The 21,926-nt window shown below is 39.7% G+C and overlaps 1 protein-coding gene across 4 annotated transcripts; it reads right to left on the reverse strand.

Annotated features, from left to right (window-relative positions):
* Positions 1-52: 52 nt before the first annotated feature.
* Positions 53-11,356, reverse strand: LOC113651823 (zinc finger and BTB domain-containing protein 17-like). 4 transcript variants are annotated; one of them, XM_027160708.2, is made up of 10 exons: positions 11,222-11,356; positions 9,566-9,854; positions 9,372-9,471; positions 8,545-8,599; positions 5,692-5,763; positions 4,340-4,391; positions 4,198-4,255; positions 3,942-3,990; positions 2,706-2,892; positions 53-2,578 (listed from the first exon to the last, which is right to left on the reverse strand). In XM_027160708.2, the coding sequence occupies exons 2-10, from the start codon at positions 9,830-9,832 to the stop codon at positions 992-994; spliced, it is 2,427 nt and encodes an 808-aa protein (XP_027016509.1). In that variant the 5' UTR covers positions 9,833-9,854; positions 11,222-11,356; the 3' UTR covers positions 53-991. The 4 variants fall into 4 exon arrangements, with proteins under 4 accessions (XP_027016509.1, XP_027016510.1, XP_047663019.1 ...); XM_027160709.2 differs by lacking the exons at positions 8,545-8,599; positions 9,372-9,471; positions 9,566-9,854; positions 11,222-11,356 and adding an exon at positions 7,198-7,744; XM_047807063.1 differs by lacking the exons at positions 8,545-8,599; positions 9,372-9,471; positions 9,566-9,854; positions 11,222-11,356 and adding an exon at positions 6,505-6,774.
* Between the last annotated feature and the right edge of the window lie 10,570 nt (positions 11,357-21,926).

Raw genomic sequence — 21,926 nt, forward strand, 5'->3', positions numbered from 1 at the left:
AAAGTTGTTTAAGATGTTGGTGGGTTTTTGGACGTGGATTCTGCTTTTCCTGAACGTTCAAGATTGTTTTATTGTTTTATTGAAATCAGGACAACAAGAACAAGTCAGATAAATGTAAACATCACAGAATGAAAAACAAACTAAAACTTAATCTAACAAATTAATCTGAAGAGGAAAAAAATTCACAAACATTGATGCATTACTACAACAGCACATACAGCAAGGGTTGCCAGATTGAGTCCGATTATCCCCACACCGGTCCCGACTGTCACTAAATCAGATCTTAACCAAATCCCAGTTATTTTGCGATATCAATAAATATACAAACAGCAGCCCAATGTGTTTTGAGTTTATAAATAAGGAAGCTTTAAGGACACTTAAACCTCAAAAAAACAAACTGATTATTATATACAAAGGTTTTTATTGTGCTACTGGATAATACGACGGCTCATCCGGGTCTTCGTTGCGTCGCCTTCGGTGGGGTCTTTTTTTAATTATAGGATAACGTGTCTAAGGAAGCGTGTGTTAAGCGTCGGTCACGTCGTTCTTCATCACCATGGAGGAGAGAAAATTGTGTATGTTTTGTTGTGGTGTATTTCTAGAAGAAAAAAGTAGTGTTCCAGTCAACAGACATCCTTAAGCAGGAGGTTGATTAAGTAACCAAAAAAAAAGTTGAGTTAAGTAGCATAACAGCGTAACACACCAAGTTCTGATACATGTTGAGACTTTGTCCCTTGCATATTGTACATAAATTTGGTGCAAAACAAATTTAAGGACATGGATATGAACGTTACCCATTACCATGTGCAAACACTTTCCTTGAAACCCCCCCACCACACACACACACACACATTTAGCCTTCGTCCTGATGAATAGCAGCAGCTTTATTGTGGAAAGGGTGGATTTAGGAATTGTTCTGAAAATGTATAAATACTGTAGTCTGTGATGCTCGTTCACCACCATCGTCTTCATCTGTGTTATTTTCCTGCTTCTACCTCCTAGCAGTTTTCTTCCTTCCTCTTTTCGTCCACTCTTCGTCGGAATCGGACGTCTCGGTGTCGGAGGGAGATTCCGACTCTCGGTCCTCCTTCGCGTCGTCGGCGTGTGAAGCGGAGCTTTTCCTCACTCGTTTTCTCGCTCGCCTTGTTGTAACGGAGGGTTTAGCCACGTTCTGGTCGCCTTCCGCCGGAGTGCCGTCACCGCAGTGGTGCTTCAGCAGGTGGTTCTTGAGGCTGACGTTGTGATTGAAACACTTCCCGCACTGTTCGCACATGAACGGCCTCTCGCCGGTGTGCAGACGCATGTGCGATTTGAGGTGTCCGTCCTGCGTAAAAGAACGCTTGCAGATGTCGCACGTGTACGGTTTTTCCCCGGAGTGTACCCGCATGTGTCTCTCGTAGCTGGCGAGATCGCCGAATCTTCGTTTGCACTTGTCGCAGACGTGTTTCTTTTCGCCTCGGTGGCTCCGTAGGTGTTGATTGCGAGCGACAAAGTCCTGGAACTTCTCCGGACAGTCCGGGCAGATGTAAGGCAGCGACTCTTCGCTGTGAGTCGTCTCGTGCTTCAGCTTGGACTCTTTCGTTTGGAATGGAGTCATGCAGTATTTACAAAAATGTGTGTAGTCTCCGTGAAGTCGCCTGTAGTGCACTTTTTGTCCGGTTTCTGTAAAAAAGCGCTTGCGACACAAGTGACACACAAACGGCTTGATCTTGTACTCGCACACGTGCTCTCGTGGCTTTTTGTTAGGGTTTGTCGGCATCCTGATGGTTTTGTGGCAGTCTTCACACACTCTGTTTTCAGACGGGATTTCTTTTGCGCCGTGTTCCTTCATGGCGTGCTTGTGAAAGCTTGTTATGTCGCTGAAATGAACAGAGAAGTCTTTAAACGTGCTGCTTTCGGCCGCCGAGTCACCGACGCCGCACCCTACACAACCGAAGATCCTTTTGTGTCTCCGAACCGAACAGATCACCTTGGCTACACATGTACAATCTATACACCAAATAATCGGTTTGATGGTGTTCTGAAATGGTCTCAGCACCACGAGCCTTCTGCCGTACTCCATGTCGGAGGATTCCTCGCCCAAATCGTCCGAAGGATCGGCGGAAATCGTATCCTCGTCGTCATCTTCCGAGTTCTCTTCCGAATCGTCTTCGCCATCGTCGTCTTCTCTCGGTAGCTCGGAGCTCCTCGCTCGGCCGGTCTCGTCGATCAGCAGCGCTTCCTTTTCGTTCAGTATACCGAAAGCTTTGAGGCGAGCCAGATCTTCTGTCTCATCTTTAACGGTCACGACGTCATCGCGATTCACATCTACGGCCTCGCTCGTAGCTGTGGAAGCGCATTCCTCGTGCGTCTCCATGAGGAGGCACGGCTGCTCCTCGTCCGTCTCCTCGTCACAGTCTTCCGGTTCCTCTTTCACTATAACGCTTGAAATGGTCTCGCTGTCTCTCTCTTCTTGCGTGGTGACGTTTCTACGCTCGGCTCTACTGCGTCCTTTGTGCGGAGTCGCGGATACCGAAGAGTCATCGGCCACCTGAGTGCGTTTGTCTTCATACGACGAGATTGAAGGTGTATCGGCTACCTGAGTGGCAAATAAAATAAAAACAACAACAAGGTTTTACATCATCCCTTCATATAACCACTTAAAATAACCTAAATAGCTTGCTTTGCTAATCTGTTGACAAAATCTTGTGCTCTGAGAAACACACCTTCTCTTTTGGCTTCTCGGCTTGTCTAGAGGTCCACAGCCTGTAGTTGGAGCAGGACAGACACTCTTGTCCAAGTGACAGACTCCCTCCTTTGCCTATCCCTCGAATGCGGCACTCGCTGGAGCACTCCAAACAGCGGAACATCAGGAGCACCAAAACCTCCTTGCTCAAGATCGCATAACTGCTCCTGGAATATATAAAACATGCGCCGATTCTGTGCTGTTAAACTCGATGTGGAAAAACCAGGCAGATACGAGGTGGAGGACGTTCTAATACGTTAGTGTTTCTATAGCGACGGCTCGTTGGAAAGATGGATAAGATTTCTTTTAACGTTTATGGAAGGAATATCCTGATGTGGTATGAGGAGAATAAAAGCGGTCGGGACATCACTCCATCCTGTTTTTGGGGATGTTCCAGAGTGTTTGATGTGATGTATGTGTTCAATCGTACTGTAACGTACATAAAACGTCACTTACTTTATAATGTATTTAGTTCTTTTTGTTTAGATATTGCCTTTTGTTTTTCCCCTGTAATACCATAGAGAGTAACATGGGGGTGCTAATGGGGAATTGAGCATATATGCCCAGTTACCATAGAGCATGTCAGATTTGTTTGGGAGAGGAGAACCATGTGTTTGTCCTCCTGCTCATGGTATGCACTCATTTCCAGGGATTTCGGAGCAGCGTAACAGATATTGCGTCATCGGGTAGGCGTGGCCTATTTGATAATCTAACCCTAACCCTAGTTTTTGGTTGTTTATTTGTTTTCTAAAATAAATCTACCTGTATGACTGTTTTGTCCTTCGTAGTACGCCTTTTTTTTTTGTTGAAAGAGGCCGTTTTTCCAAGACCCCCGGAAACACACCCACTTTACACCGTGGTAACGAAACCCCTGGAATTTAGTGAATGCCTCCCTCTCATATATGGCATCTAAACTCCTTTTGGTGATCTAATAATTTGCGCCGGACTCGAGTATTGAACTCTAAACGTTATCATCTAAACTCACCATAAAACAAATTTTTGTACTTAATTGATATGAAGACTCGTGAGGTGATTTCTAGGTATTTGTTGTTTTCTTTGAATGTGTTCGGGAGCGTATGTGGGATCGATAGAATGAGATAAAATGATCATTTGTTTTGTGAAAAGGTTATTTACATTAACAGTGCAGCTCGATTATCTGTCGAATCCCCTCAGAGTAACATCTATATCAAGAGTGTGTTACAATACATAAACGTACTCTGATAAGCTGCTGTATCCGTCATCGTCGAAAGCGGTCGGCCTCGGGTCTGAAACATGAAAAAAGATTTACTAAACACTAAAATGATTTCATAACAGAAATAAACTAAAATTACTCTAATTACTGCTAACTTCATTATATTCAATCCACACACACTTTCAGGAAAAAATATAAAGGTATTGATTTGAAATTAAAGCGATTTCCCGACTAATCGAGCCATATGGAGAGTGAATGTAAAGATAAAATTCCTTCTGACCTTTTCCGTGTCCCTGTGAACCGGCCAGCGGTTTATCCACCATACTGCTCGTTAATTCCTGTCATGTTGAAAACAAAATTACGGTGAAAACAATTGTGACGAAACGCATCAGTCTTATTGTTCTGAATGTGACCGCACTTACGATCTCGATCTCCACCGGTGCCGGAATGTCGTCGTCTGAGATGCAGCTCCCGCTGTATGAGGAAGAGAATTAAAAGAAATCGAGTCTGTTATACAGTCTGGCTAATTTAATTTACAGAGAACTGTACGGCGAATGTAATCACAATCTAAACTGTGGTTTTGGGGCAAATATATGCAAGATGTTCTCTGAGGTTTTCGATTGTAGACCCCTAGCATACTACATTATATATATATATATATATATATATATATATATATATATATATATATATATATATATATATATATATATATATATATAGCGCTAAATAATATAGAATAGTATTTAAGTAATCTGCACTGCACATTAATTTAACCTTAAGATAAAAACAATCCTGCGATAATAACCAGTGTATAGAAATGCATACGTTTACATACAAGTCTAATATTAATCTTGAATCTTTGCACCATATTAATATTTTTATAATACTAAACTTTGTGTTTTAGGGCCTTTTTACACCCGGTCACTTCGTGTGTGTTTTCTCTGACCCGATAGCTATCCGATTTGTTAAAAATGTTCCGTTTACATCAGGCCACATAAACGCGTCTCGGCGAATCGGATATCGATCCGATCTTTCTACTCCCGCCCAAAATGCAAATATATTTTACCTCATTTCTGGAGTAATTGAAATGGAATTCTTTGGTGTGTGCGGTTTTCAAAACGCAATCAAAATATGTTTTACAAAGCTTTCGTTGGCCTCTTTCATCGCTCCAAAGAGCAATATGTGCCTGCGTTTCACGAGTGCTCCAACCCTGCGTGTCGTCCATGTTATTTGTTTCTGGCACGATGCACGACTCGTGAGTCACCTGCGAGTGACGTAGTTCCGTTTGGGAGGAGTATAGCGCTGATGTATGTGGCTTGAACAACCACATTCATTTACACCTGTCCAGTTTCATCTGAAACGCGTCCCAGACCACCTCCTGAAGGGGTTTGAACCATCGGATTTATATCCGTCTCCAAAACGTTTCGGAGGGCATTTAGACTTGGTGTTTTTAACCATCGGATCACAGAAAACGAGTGAAGTGACCAGGTGTAAAAACCCCTTATATTTCTTATGTTCTGTAAAGTCGCTTCGAGGCGTCATCCGTCGTTAAAAGCGCTATACAAATAAAACCGAATTGAACTGAATAAAAAAGGGAGCATAAACTTTTAGGCTCAAACGTTTACGTCCGACTGCTAACGCGATATTACTAACGATCCCTTACCTAAATATTTCTCTCTGTGGAAGCATGACGCGTTTGGTTTTCCGTTTCGTTTTAACGCTTTAACGATTTGGAAGCGAACGACTGAATGAACGAACGAACGCTACTCACCTAAGAGAAGGTTCTTGGGCTGTAACGGATGTCCTCTCGTGACCTCCTGCTGTCTCTGAACTGCATTCATAGCTACAGAAATAAATGATTAGTTTTATATCATTGATATCGAGGCGAAAGTCGATATATTTCTACTAACGTTATCCATTTTCACGTATTCAGAGAATGCTTTAAAGACCTCCTTATAATTCCAACAGGTGTGTCTTATCTTTAAGTCAGAAACTCATCATTACAAGCACATTATGTTATGACAGTGATGCAGGCGAAAGTTTTGGCACCCCCATGTAAACAAACGTATGTGTACGTGTTTGACCACAAGCCTAGGCTGTCCTCTTTAACCTTAGGCTCCCGACAAATACCTATGATACATCTAGATTGTCTAAAAGGCTGCTACGGTATAAAACGTACACCTAAAAGTTTTGGCACCCCTTCTGACAGAAAGCGTGCGCGCGCCTCTCCGCCAGCTGAGGTAAACATTACCGCGCTAGCTTTAGCCTGCTAGCAACAAACCGTGACTTTTAGCATCCATAACGTATTTTTTTTCTTAGCGACCAAGCTATAATATTAGGTCATATCTGTATATATTCCCTTCCATATATTTATATATAAACGTATCGTATTTACTGTTCGTAAGTCGCGTATTATTCATATTATCCCCTTGCTAAAGCTAGCTAGCCAAGTGACAATAACAAAAGTTAGCACGGAAAGGTTAAATATCTGATAAACAAGAATGTAACGTAAAGAAAGACTTGCCAATGGATGCATTTTATTTCAAACTGCATCACCGCAGAGGTTTGTTTCGGCACAATTTACCTATCCAGGAGAAACCTGGCGAGTTGGGCGTCTGTTTTCAGGCCTTTCTGTTCTTTCAGAGCTCTCCATCGGTCAAACGCTGTTCCTATACTAACTCTAGTTTTACTCCTAAACGCATCGTACAGCTTTTTAGATAGGTACTGGACTGGCTTTGGCTTTACCACTTCGTTACTAAGAACTTCAAGCTCATCCATATTCAATACGTGAATATGGAGAACTTTTTACGCCTTGGTTATTCAAATACAGAGGTGTCGTTTGCGAACGAGACTTTGAATCGACTCTTTTAAGTGAAAGCTCAGAATCGACTCGCACGCCTGGGACATGGTTTGTTCTCGGCATCAGTAGATCTGTTTTTCTGTAAATGTATAAAATGTCACGACTTCTTTCCTCGTGTGCCTTAGAAGATACAGATCACAAATATCTCGCATTTTTTTTACCGTTTAGAGAGAAAAAAATGAATGAACCATTTGGTAGACGAAAGAGTCTATGTGCCGAGTCAGATGATTTGACTCAGTCCAGTAAAAAGCAGTTCATTGTATTAAAGTCGGGGTGCACGATGTTTGAAAGCCATTTGAAATCATTTGAAATCACCAAAACAAACCCAAATGGGTGTCACCCTTGTTTTGATAGCTGTTTCTGTGTCTTTATCATAGCTGAAGAAAAACAACACAAAGCAAAACCAACGTTACTCACTTATCAAGAAGGAAAAAAGCAACCTCGGCGTCCCGTCGCAAGCCTTCCCGCTCCTTCAGCCCTCTCCAGCGTTGGAAAGCTGATCCTACGTTTACACGAGTTTTGCTTCTTGCCTGATCGTAAGCCTTTTTTCTTCTCTTCTCGTTTGGATCCGCCATGTTTCACTCGCTTTCGGTTAATGCCGCACATGCGCACTGAACACTCTCTCCGGCCGCATATCGACAAGACACGCCCCTTTCTGCTGATTGGCTACACGTTTGTTTTGTTTGTCGGCCCGACTCAATCAACTTAATCAACCGACTTTAACAACAATTCAAAGCTCAAAAATGCTACTAAACTAAGCCCAATATCATAAGTTAGTTAATAATAACCAATCTCAATCAAGTTCTCAAGTTTTAAGGAAAAGGTTTTGCATTTAATGAATTGCTGATCATTTTCACTCATCATTTTCAATTCCGTTCATTTATGAGAACAATTATCTCTTAAAGGTGGGGTGGACGATGTTTGAAAATGCTTCAGAAAGCTGTGTCGGGCAGACAAACAAAACAAACGTGTAGCCAATGAGCAGAAAGGGGCGTGTCTTGTCAATATGCGGCGAAGAGAGTGTTCAGTGCGCATGTGTGATTGCGATTGAAGCGATTGAAACATTGACATGGCGGATACCTGCCGTTACCACTGCCTCGGGTTCTAGTTGTTGAACGTCGCATGAAACAGAGCTAAACCGGTACAACACACAGTACTACAAAAACACATTTGTATTACCATATTATTACTCATTGAGTTCATTTATTCATAAAAATATCCCCTCGGCCAGCTACCCTAGCAGGTTCCACCATAATGGGGTTACGTATGTATGTGTGGGGCGGAGCTATGAAAACAGGGGTGACACCCATTTGGGCTAGGGGCGTGTTTGTTTTGGTGATTTCAAATGTCAACATTGGCTTAAAAACATCTTGCACCCCCACTTTTAACACATATTTTGTGGGACACGTGATTAAATAAATAATAAATAACACCAAAAATGACAGATATATAGACGGAAATGTATTCAGGTTTTCTACCACCGAATACTATAAATGGATAAGAGTATAACATGATATTTAAAAAATATTTCTTTAAAAATTGCACCAGTTAAAAAAACGCTATGAATTAAGATGAATAAAATGCTGTTGTAGAAAATAATCATCTCTGGGGTAATAACAGTAACTCCACTTTATCACACGTCATTATATTTTAAATGACCAAGTTCATCGTATTCAGACAGTGAAAAAAAACACATCCCTAAAACAAAATATTCAGTGCATTAGCTCAAGTTTCACTTCTATATTTTCAGATTTATACACATACCTCTCTGAGTCTATGTCGGAGTCTGCATTCTGCTTGACTGTCCAAACCTGAATAGCTGAAAGGGAAAATGAATCATTAGGAATTATACTGAATTATAATGAAGGAAGAGCAGAAATGCAATTTATCAGGGACGATCATACACCTCTTTTCCTCTATAAGACTGATAGCTCTAAGTTACGCAAGGATCAGTGACAGCGTCTCGGTGACCGTGTCATTGCTCTATTAAAAAAAAAGACCGCAATGACATCAGCTGCTGTGTATTTTTACAGATGGCTGAGATTTCTTAGTACTGTTTTTATGTGCCTATACAGATTGGTATATGCCACAGCATGCTGTAGCCGAGAGCCATGACTGCAACAGAGGGAGGGAAGGGATTAATCAGTCTTGCCTGAAAGAGTAACCAATTGTGCGAGTCTCTAAGCTCATGTATGTGGAAGAGTCCAGATAACACGTTCCTCAGTGTGTTACACTGCCATGTTATGTACTGTAGCATGAGGAGCTGAATGAAAAGATTATTATTAGCCTAGTGGTTAAGGTGTTGGGTTACTGATCAGAAGGTCATGAGTTCAAATCCCAGGTCCACTAAGCTGCCACTGCAGGAACCCTGAGCAAGGCCCTTAACCCTCATTGCTCAGTTGAAATAAATAAATTGAAATAAATTGTAAGTCACTCTGGATAAGTAAATGTAAATGTATGACACGAGGAAAGCTGGTCGTTGAGTGGAAATCGGGCCAAATGAGGAGATATTTCATGAAATGGAAATACAGTTTATGCCTATAGAAAGAACAAACATTTCAAATGTAGAATTAGTGCTCTCTGTTACTTACCTTTACTTCGCCTGTGGATTTTCGGAGGATTGACTTGCACACTTATGTTGACAGTGTCGCGCACCTTTTCGTACTGGCACCCGATACTTCTGATTGATGGCTAAAAAGCAAAACACATGACATCAGAGATGAAACCTGCAACAGACCACATTTAAAATTTGAGAGTATTTGCTAAATCCATTAAAGTTACTTACTGTTACCGACGGAGGAGCCCCGACCGTGTACAAAGACGGAACTGCGTTCTCAATCAACCTGAGGTAACTAGTTATCCCGGCGTTAAACAGCCCCAGGTTATTAAAGGAGTCATCCGAAAAGTGTCGGTCACATATCCGAGAACTTGAACGAATCCCGCTCTCTTCAAGATGAGCAAACTCCAGCCATCTCTTTCGCAGCCAAGGATCAGTCGGGAAAGTAAACAACGTGCGGGGAGAAGAGCAGCCAAAAACACAGCGCCGGACCATCTCTGCTGCAGACTAGCAGTTTCTGCAAAACACGTGTCATTTATTACACACAACAATTCACTCTTCTTACTGAAAAACAAACTGTAAAGTGAAGCTAAACTTATCGCTTATCAGATCCGTTAAAGGTACGTCTCTATAAACAGAGCTGCAACACAATAAAACATTATTTAAAACCGGTATATTATAATGTGTTTATTTACATTTAAGTATAATTACAATTTAAGAAAATGAACACAAATATCACCCAAGAATTAACTATATATTTATATATATATATATATATATATATATATATATATATATATATATATATATATATTCATTCATTCATTTTCTACCGCTTATCCGAACTTCTCGGGTCACGGGGAGCCTGTGCCTATCTCAGGCATCATCGGGCATCGAGGCAGGATACACCCTGGACGGAGTACCAACCCATCACAGGGCACACACACACACTCTCATTCACTCACACACTCACACACTACGGACAATTTTCCAGAGATGCCAATCAACCTACCATGCATGTCTTTGGACCGGGGGAGGAAACCGGAGTACCCGGAGGAAACCCCCAAGGCACGGGGAGAAACTCCACACACACAAGGCGGAGGCGGGAATCGAACCCCCAACCCTGGGGGTGTGAGGCAAACGGGCTAACCACTAAGCCACCGTGCCCCCCTGTTATTATTATATTCTTCTAAATTCTTATTTCTATCTTATTCTCTCTCTTATATAATTCTCTTTCTTTTCTTCATTATTTTCTCATCATTTATTCTTTTTCCTCTCTCTCTCTCTCTCTCTCTCTCTCTCTCTCTCTCTTCATTTCCTCATTCCTTCTCTTCTCTCTCCTTTTTCCATCTCTCACTTTCTCTTTCTCTTTTTCCCTCCTTTTATTCTTACAGCTTCTCTTCTACTTTTGTTCTTTTTCGTTCCCTTTGCCTCTCTTACACTTTCCTTCTCTTTCTCTACTCTTTCTTTCTTTCTTTCTTTCTTTATATATATATAGTATTAATATAATTATTGTTGTTGTTGTTGTTGTTAACAATAATAAAAACAATAATAATAACAACAACAACAATGTTGTTGTTGTTATTATTGTTATTAATAATAATATTATTATTATTATGAGAAAGAAGAAGAACTTGTTATTTAATTAGAAGAAAACAAGTTAGTAATATTTTATTCATACTACTAATAAAAATAATTCCCACGTTACAGTTTTTCTGGTTGCCTGGAGACCTTTACTGCCTCAGTTAATGTGTTAAAGTGTAAATGCATTTCCGTTTAAAACCGGAAGTCGGTGACAAAAATCGGCTACATTTCATTTGTGTAAATTGACGACGTCACAAATCCCGAGGCAACACTTAACACTATAGATACATGGATCATTACCTCACTCCTGACACCACTGAACACCACTGAACACCACTGAACACCACGTCCACATCAACAGCAGTCGGTTTCATTCACAACAACAACAACACAGAGACAGACGTTAACTCCGCCCCCTTCGATGCGTCATCTGGCTGCGACACCTGCGTTAGAAACGTGTCTAATAAAACAAACTTATATAAACCAAACTTCTAATAAAACAAACTTATATAAAAACAAACTTACACCCTACCTAATATTGTTAATACCAGGATATGTTTGTCCTTTAACTCCCGCAATAGATGTATAAGAACTTTATTTCAAAGAGATATTGTATCTTTGCCTTATGTTTATTCTTTCTGGAACCGGTTTACAGATGATATTGTTTGGAAACTTCCAAATCAGTATTTAATAACAAATAAAATAAAGGAAGTCTCATTTAAACTTATTCATAGGATTTACCCAACAAAACATTTTCTTGTGAAATTTAAAAGCGATATAGACACAAATTGTACATTTTGTAATTAGAAGCTGTGGTTCACTTATTTTCTACTGAACACTTGTAAAACCCTTTTGGGAAAATGTTTGTGATTTTATTAGTAAGAATATTGCTGTTAATTTTGCTTTATTTTGGAAAAATGTGCTTTTTGGTGTTTTGAAAAATCAATGAGACCATCCCATACTATCGATAGTATTTACATAATAAATCTGATCCTTTTGTTAGCAAAATTTCACATTCACGAATGTAAATTTTCTGGGGGGGAAAAAACCCTGTTTCATATCACTTAAAAAAGAAATGGAACTTCATGTTGATTCTATAAGACTGTCTCTAAAGCAAAAGGCAATCTGAACTATATTTAATATTTTGTTGTAAATTCCCCCTAGCATACTGTGTATCTGTATTGTTATTGTCTGGTTTGTTAATTGATGTTTGTTAATTCAATAAAAAAAATTACAATAAAAGTTCGGCAGTTTCATCAAATATTTTAGATTTTTTTTTTATTCGCATTATACAGTGGGGCAAAAAAAGTATTTAGTCAGGTACCGATTGCCAAAGGACACCAGAGACAACATTGTAGACCTGCATCATGCTGGGAAGACTGAATGTGCTCTAGGTGAACAGCTTGGGGTGAAGAAATCAACTGTGGGAGCAATTATTAGAAAATGGAAGACATACAAGAGCACTGATGATCTCCCTCGATCTGGGGCTCCACATAAGATCTCACGCTTTGGGGTCAAAATGATCATAAGGACGTTGAGCAACAATCCCAGAACCACACAGGGGGGACATGTTGTGTGTGTGTGTACATGTGTGTGTGTGTGTGTGTGTGTGTGTGTGTGTGTGTGTGTGTGTGTGTGTGTGTGTGTGTGTGTGTGTGTGTGTGTGTGTAAGACACATGGAGTGTGAATTCATGATCCACGTTTATGTCACTAGCTGAGGAGACTAAGACTTAATGTCTAGTACTGAACTGTTTCAACTCAATGGTGTGAAGTGAAAAACACCTTTATTATTATTATACACGTCAAGTAATGTGATGGAAAACAAACACACTCGCTTGGTTAATAACCGTTGCTCACTGCTCAGAGATTGGCCATGAGCTCTAGTTCTACATCCAGGTGTAATGGATACTTTACCTTCTCATTAGGTGGAAATTATGCCGTTATGTTCGGGTAAACGAAACTCCACTAGGGGGCAGAATAGAGCAATAAGAGTTTATAACTAGAATTTCCACTCTCTGTGTATGGGTTTGTTAAATCATAACTAATTTAATCTGTATTGTTAGCGTTAATGATCACAAATAATTTGGCCTTATAAAACATATTTATGTGCACATGATGTCATCAGAATACCCATAATGAAACTCTTTGTAGTAAGCCAAGCATCTTGATATGTCACATGTCTTCTATGGGGCACATAGTTATTTAGGGATCATGTGCACTTAGTGTCACTAAAATACCCACAATGCCATTCTTCTCAGGCAGATAAGTGTTTTGTGTATTTTGTGTTTTGGAATAACACCATTTTCTAGTCATTTCAGTGACCTGTCTAAACCGTGGCGTGTGTATTCCAGGTCTACTCCCCGGCATGATGTGTGACACGAGCACGATGACTGAACAGCGTCTCTGCTCTGATACCCTGCTTTTCTTTATGGGCTGAAACCTGCACATGCTGAGAAAAGTTTATAAGTAGATCGTGTCTATCGTCGTGAAACATTTCTTGACAATGGGACAAAAACTGAGGGATTGGAAACAAACCAAAAAACAGATCTGAAATGTAGAAGAAGAAACAACACAACAACAAGTGTAACATGTGATGAAATCCATCATTAATCAAATTGCTTGCAGCAACAGGAGTAAATACTAATGCAACTTTTACATTTTGAAGTCCAGTTTATTTGTACCTTTTAGAGAAATGCTGATGACAAATGACCGGATTTAAGAATCTGCATGTTTTTGGTCACTAAACAGAATTTTTATGTTAAATGTGTGAAACACTCCTGAGGGTAATTTATAGTGTAACAGCAGAACAATCAGGATAAGAAGGAAACTTCTGTTCTTTTTCTCTTTATAGCAATACACATGTGCTGATATAATAAGTTTATAATGACTAAAGTTGTTAACACGAATCCTGTAAAACTTGCGTAAATTATTCTTTCTTTTTGTCACATCTGAAACCGTCACAGCTTTCAGTCTGAGGAGCAATAACTCTGGTGTCCAACATCACAGATATCTTTCAAGGAGAATCAAAGTATCAAACGCACACACACATACACTTTCACAAGCACACACACACAAACACACACAAAAACACACGCACGCACCCAAACACACACACGCACACAAACTCACATGTGCACACACAAGCGCACGCACACAAATGCGCACACACGCACACAAACAAACACACGATCACACACACAATCGGACACACACAAACACACACACGCACAAACACACACACAAACACACACATACACACAAACAAACACGCACACACACACACACAGAAGCACACACACACATACACACACACGTTCTGGTTTAGACTGTGTGAAAGCCATTTTCCTGATTTCCTCGATTTTGCTCGACAGAGATCGACTTTGTTCGAACAAATGTTTTTACGTCTCACTGTAGAATAATGAATTTATGTGTCCTGTTTACGAGTTACAAACATGGATTAAAAAAGAAATCAGTACTGATATTGGTTTATTGTTATTATTTAGTGATATTATATTGGTTTTGATGATGCAGATGTTATGATGTTTTCACCTTGTCTGAAACAACACAATTTTTTTTTTTTTGTCATTATATACAAGGTGTTATAGAAATAAATGGTCTGGGATAGAAATAAATATTTAATATAACAACTTTATTCTTTACCTCTAATATTTATTTTGTTCATCTGTTTGGTTTGTATTATATATTTTTCCCCTTTATTGTTACATATAATATGAATTACTAAATGTAGGATTTTATTTATTATGAACATGAAAAAGATTTCATTTGCAATTTCTTTATTGTGTTTAAGTCTTAGACGTAAAGAAAGAGTTGTAGAGTTCCTGCTGCCATCTGGAAAGCTGCCATCTCTCCATCAGGACCTGTAGACAAACGACCCATCTGTTAACCACCCACAATCCACTGCGTTAAGATCAGGCACATAAAAGATTGCCCTTTGCGCCATCTGTGCGTCTAAACGCTATAAAGAATCGGAACATCGAATCGATTCAGTAAACGATTCAGCTGCACGAATCCTTCAAAAAAAAACACACCTCATTAGCGCCACCTTCTGGTAAAATGTATTCATGCGTGTACTGTATCCAGATTTGTGTCCTAAACTATTGTGTCCTTGTATCGTATATAACAGAAGTACACCAGGACTTAAACACCAAACGACTCCGAATCACATCAAGAATCAACGTGGGAGTCGTTTGATGTTAAGTCCTATTGCACAGGGGTGTATTTACTTCTGTTGTATACAATACAAGGAACTTTTATTTTATACATAACTAGATAACTCGATACTACATAACTAGAAGTTCCTGTTCTTTTATTGGAATATTTATATATTTAAATATTTAATATTCTGCATTATTTCTAAGTCCCTAATTAAAAGTAAGCAATCGTGTCCTAACGAGTGTGTTAATTTGTTTGTACAGAAGGTAAAGCAAATTAAAGCAAAAAAAATTAAAATAAAAAAAATGTACTTCTAAGATTTTGCTGTTCACGTCAGTAATGATATCAATGTGACACTGAAGATTCTGACACAGTTAGCTTTAGTCTTCATCGTGAGACGTCAGCATTCACCTCCATCCTGTTGTGTTTAATTGTGTTTAGAGAGAGAGAGTTAATTGTGTAAGCTGAAATTCATGTGCACGTGGGGAAAAGGTGGTTAAAAAGGAAGTAATAGTACAAACCCTGACATTTTTTTTGCTTGATAATTTCATTCTCACTTCCTTATTTATTCTGACTCAGGGCTGTGGAGCTCCTGGTATGTAACTGGAGGTGACTCATGTCATCTAGGGCACAGAAATAAAAGAGTCGGAAAGTACCTGACTTTTACTAGTTTCCCTTATTCAAAATCATGTTGCTATGTTCAGGAACGTTTACAAGTTGCATACCGTCTGTGATTTACAGTCATAATTATTGGCACCCTACAGGAAACATCAGGTCTTGTGATGTTTCGAGAACAAACCTGAGGATCCTCTGAAGGATCCTTTCTTTTCTTTTCTGTTTTTTTTTTAAATGCTGGCTTGAAATTGATTTGCACCCTGACCGATAAATATGTTATATCTTCTATGTCAAATTAGACTTAGAATTAGAATTAGAAAATGTTAAAACTAAATTTAACTCGATCAGTGTGTTGTTTAGATTGTCTAGAGATTAAACGGAAATTTTAGAAGATGATAAAAAAAATAATAAAAACAGTGGTGGATTATTTCAGTCCCTCAAGTCTTATGCAGGCAAAGTTAATATTCAATCAGTATACACTCTATGATCAAAAGTTTGTGCACCCCTGACCGTCAGGCTCGTATACTCGATTCTTCTCCTCTTTGTCATGTTTTGGACTGTACAGAGACATTTGTGGTAACAGTGTTAAGAAGAAATACATATGGATGTGATGGTCATGGTGCAAATACTTTTGGTTATGTAGTGTGGTTTGCATGAATTGCATAAGGATTTATGACTATTAGTAAGAAGCTGTAGTGGGCTGAAGTCATGACCCCCGTAGTCCAAGGATATGTCCAGGAGGAGACGAGATCGAGACCTTCGGTTCACTTCTCCACTCCATACCAAGCCTTCAAAGTGAGCGAGACTATCTGTTAAGAAGAAATGCTAATAAATCTGAGACATGTGCAAGTCAAGATAAACAACGTCTCAAGGTGGACCATGAGCCTAAACGAAGACTTTCTCTTGTTCCTAGATAAAGCAAGCAATGTAATAGTTGCATTTATTTGATATATATATATATATAAAGCAAAAACTCCACTTGCTTTAGTCAAGCATTTGAATCACTGTGAATATTTTTTTAACACTGCCAATACATGTAGAGTTGACTTTATGTACAAATTCATTGCACGTTCGTCAGGCTCAGTGCAGCGCATGTGTTCGGTTAATTCACCGGTGGTTATGAAGGAAACCCACGTCCCGTGATGCATCACACAGGCACGAGAGCTTGTGTGTGTGTGTGTGTGTGTGTGTGTGTGTGTGTGTGTGTGTGTGTGTGTGTGTGTGTGTGTGTGTGTGTGTGTGTGTGTGAATGAGTGAAGTGTGCCGTGTCCACAACTTCCTGTGTCCGCTATTTCCTCTCTGTTTCCTGTGACTCAGAGTCAACTCACGGCTAATGAGTCAGTCCTCCTCCTCCTCCATTTACACACATAAAGGAAACAGAGCCTCTCCGTAGCTTCTCCCCATGTCTCACAGAATAGTATCCCTAGTCACTTCTCTCTCTCTCTCTCTCTCTCTCTCTCTCTCTCTTCTTTCTCTCTCTCTCTCTCTCTCTCTGTTCGTGTGTGTGTGTTGGTGAGTCACTTCCAGATCTAAAACTCTATCCACAACATACTCTGGGGTACCATGAGTTGTGATTGTTGGTGAGTCTTCCAGATCTAAAACGACAGAACAGATCTGGGGAATAAGGTGTGTGGTGTTTGGATGTAAAATGGACAGAAAGAAAATATGAGTTTGTGTGTGTGTGTGTGTGTGTGTGTGTGTGTGTGTGTGTGTGTGTGTGTGTGTGTGTAAACATAGGATAACCATATAGGGAGAGTGGGGGAGGGGTGGAGGATCCACATGGCTAGAGGAACTCAAGACCACCCGAGAGCTGTGTGTGTGTGTGTGTGTGTGTGTGTGTGTGTGTGTGTGTGTGTGTGTGTGTGTGTGTGTGTGTGTGGCTGATTCTACACTTTAATCCTACATGCATGATAAAGCTTGTATCTAGCTATTATGAAGCAAATTAGCTTTTGATGGGTGTCTCCTCTGCGTGTTTAGACCAACAGACGATGGCTGTTAACGCTGTGACAGTAAAAACACAATGGTGGACTGGAACAAACACACACACACACACACACACACACACACACACACACACACACACACACACACACACACACACACTCACAAAATAGCATTTTCTTAAAATATAAATTGCCCTTTTAAACAGAAAATACCTATATGCTTAAATATTTAAATTGAAAATCTCTGCTAGTTCAAGTTTTTAGCCATCTAGCTAAGTGCTAGTGAGTGTTAGCTCAAATTTGGCACATGGGTGGGATTTAAGGATCATTACTTCATTAGTCTCATTAATGGAGTCAATGTTTCAATCAAATCTAGCTTAAAAAAATATAGCATAAAACATGCTAAGACATAAAAACTATTTCTACACACACACACACACACACACACACACACACACACACACACACACACACACACACACACACACACACATACACACATACACATCTCTGTTGCCTCCAGATTGACAGTTGCTAGTGCTAGCTAATGCTAGTAAATATGCTAGGCATTCAGTTGGCTTTAAGTAAAAGATTTATTAATGTGTGTGTGTGTGTGTGTGTGTGTGTGTGTGTGTGTGTGTGTGTGTGTGTGTGTGTGTGTGTGAGAGAGAGAGAGAGAGAGAGAGAGAGAGAGAGAGAGAGAGAGAGAGAGAGAGAGAGAGAGAGAGAGAGAGAGATGTTGACCTCATTCAGGTGTGTCTGTCTCACAGTCTGTGTCTCAGTATTGTTTTACATACATGACTGTATCAGGTATCGCATTACCAAGAGACCGTGTTTACAAAAGGATTGCTAACAGACAGAAAATTAGCGTATCGATAATTAGGCATTAAAGCAGTTCACGACAATGACCGTAATCAGATTTAGAAGATGAGTAACTGGCTTTTTTTTTTTTTTTTGCCCCGTAGCTCTGATGACTAACTCGGATCATTCTCACGGCCACGACGAGCATGTTTAATCACGCAGAAACCGGTGAGATCTGAGAGCGATGTCGATTTACTCCATAGATTTCATAGCACTTTTAATTTTATTTAAGGCTTTCAGACATAAAAAACAGTTTTACCGTTCAACTTCAGTATCATTTCATTTGTTTTTATCCGATTCTAGTTACACTTTTAGGTGCCTGCACATGAATGTGCTAGAATTTAGAAAATATTGAACAAAATCGTGTTCATGAGACCAGATTTCTGCCATTTGAAAGCTGTTTTACGCAAACCGTAATCAATTAAAGAATAAGTTACAAATTTCTCCACATAAGATGTGGTCTTAGAAGTCATTAAAAAAATTAAGGTTGGTCAAACTCCCGACTACAATTTCCGTTATTAATCTAATTAAAATAAACGATAAATGTTTCTCCTGAAGTGATTTTTCCACTTATACCGGTAGCAGTGTGCCTTCAATTTATTAAAATGTATTTTTATTTATTAACAAATGATTTTTATCTGGGGCGCACGGTGGCTTAGTGGTTAGCACGTTCGCCTCACACCTCCAGGGTCGGGGGTTCGATTCCCGCCTCCGCCTTGTGTGTGTGGAGTTTGCATGTTCTCCCCGTGCCTCGGGGGTTTCCTCCGGGTACTCCGGTTTCCTCCCCCGGTCCAAAGACATACATGGTAGGTTGATTGGCATCTCTGGAAAATTGTCCGTAGTGTGTGTGTGTGTGTGAGTGAATGAGAGTGTGTGTGTGCCCTGTGATGGGTTGGCACTCCGTCCAGGGTGTATCCTGCCTCGATGCCCGATGACGCCTGAGATAGGCACAGGCTCCCCGTGACCCGAGAAGTTCAGATAAGCGGTAGAAAATGAATGAATGAATGAATGAATGATTTTTATCTCTTTACAGTAATTCATTTATAGTAAGTGAGGAGTTCCTTATGTAACTTATGTCATAGCAGCTATAAACATCCGTCCCCTCTCCGGCTTCCTGTTGTTTTCTGTCTCTTGAAGTTAAGGAGACAAAACCAGTAAAACCCCTGCATGTCACTTGTTTTATTACTGGAAAAGCTGACTAACTGTTTCAAAGCACTGAAACTGTAGACTTCGATGAATATCAAATAAACTGGAGACTTCGAAGAATGTCAAATAAACACATTTGACAAGACAGAAACCTCAGCCGTTGTAACCGAAAGGTATTTTTGCAGAAATAAAACAAGAAAATGTCAAGCTTCAAACTGGTTAATAATCTTGTACTGAACATTATTTTACCTAAGGAGATTTTTTTTTGCTGTTATTCCTAAAGTTAAAGATGTAAGTAATTTATTCTACTCAGCTTGTTGTTGAAATCAAAATAATCGCATTACAGGTTAGTATGTAAATTGTGTGTTCGTGTTTAGGGTCGGCTTTTAAACATGGCACGTGAGAGGTGTGAAGTTCTTCACGAGGGTTCTGTATGGGTTCCACTCACAATAACAAAAAAACTAAAAAGGCCTCTGACTGCTTGCATTCAACCTGACCTGAATGACTGAAGACCTTCCCAGACCTCAGGTGTGATATCCCTCATTCCTGACTATGTAACGTGATATTCCTACAGGGGTTAACGTTTCATCCTCATTTGCAACACAATCCACGGCCGCTTGCTGCGTCTGCACCGTCGACGGCTCACGTCTATATCGCCTTTCCCCCCCCAGCATGGTCATCTTCTCTGAAGAGAAATTTTACCTCCACAAAGAAAGAAAGAAGACTTGAAAAACGACAGAGAGAGTCTAGATTTATTAGGACGTTTGTTTTTTTTGTGTGTGTGTGTTTTTACCAAGGTTAAAATGTAAAAATAGTTATCTATACTAAGTCAAGATCATAAACATTATTCATACATATTTAACCTAAATCCATAAAAAATAATTCCAGTTTAAAAATCTGTACTGGAACATTAAAATAAGCCAAATTCTTAATAGTCTTATATAAATATTCGTCATCTTTCCACTTTTTCCGTTTGACAGAACTAAAAATCTCATAATATCAAAATGTATTTTGAGAAATTAAATAAAGCTCATCATAAAAATAAATAAATAAATAAAAAATCTGATATGATCAGTTTATCATTCAGGATCTAATCTGATTATTATCAGAACACAGCCTTTCTGAATGCTTGTGTATGTGGACTTTTATTTACTCGCTGATTAGATTTGGTTTTTCCGCCTCAAATTTACTGTGTATTGATGACTCTAAACTACTGCGAGGTGTGAACGTGTGTGTGTGTGTGTGTGTGTGTGTGTGTGTGTGTAGGGTGTCAAGGGGGTGGGGTGTATTCAGAATGTATTCCTGCCTCATGCCCAGCATCATGCCCAACCTCTTTCTAAAGTTTGTTGTCTGATTGCTGGATAAGAGAATTGCACCATAAGGACTGCTTTAATGTTGCTGTACCTGATATATCGACAAAATAAAAGAATCTTGATATATTTACATGGGAAGGCAGATATTATGCATGATTATAAATAATTCATCAGACACCCTTATCCAGTGCGTCTCACATTTTATGCCATTTTATACAAACAAACAATTGAGGGTTAAGGGCCTCACTCAGGGGCCCAGAAGTGGTAGTTTGGTGGACCTGGGATTCAAACTTTCGATCAGTCCTACAACACCTTCACCACTCAGCTACTACCCCACATGGAAAGAACCTATATAAACATATATGTTTCAATATAGGTGACATATATAAAATTGGCCATTTTCCTATATTATATGCACATATATGTGTGCATACATATACCTATATAGGTACATATATCCACGGCGTCCAGGTAAAAGATGCGTATTAAAGATAAAATCAAGAAAAGTGAGAATCGTTCCATTATATTCGTGTCCTAGTGTCCTTCTTTCCGCACGTACACGGATTAGCCCATAAATACGTCATATGACTAAAAGTTTGTGCACCCCGGACCGTCACACTCCTACGTGCTTGTTGAACGTCTCGGTTTTTGCTGTTATAATAAGGTGCCCTCCTCTTTTCTGGGAGGCTTTGTACAGGATGTTGGAATGAGGCTGTGTGTATTTTTGTTCATTCAGTCACAAGAACAGTACAGAGGTCAGGATCTGATGTCAGGCGAGAAGTTCTGAGGTGTAATTCCATGTTGTAATGTACAGTGCGGTTCAACCTTCTCAAACCATCTGCGCTTTGTGCACAGGAGCATTGTCGTGCTCGTGGTAAAGAAAAACAACAAGCAACAAACAATAAAAATCATGTATTGAAAAATTTCTTTCATATTTCAGAAGATGTCCTTCAC

This window comes from Tachysurus fulvidraco, chromosome 23 (genome assembly GCF_022655615.1).
Source record: "Tachysurus fulvidraco isolate hzauxx_2018 chromosome 23, HZAU_PFXX_2.0, whole genome shotgun sequence".
NCBI classification, from domain to species: Eukaryota; Metazoa; Chordata; class Actinopteri; order Siluriformes; family Bagridae; genus Tachysurus; species Tachysurus fulvidraco.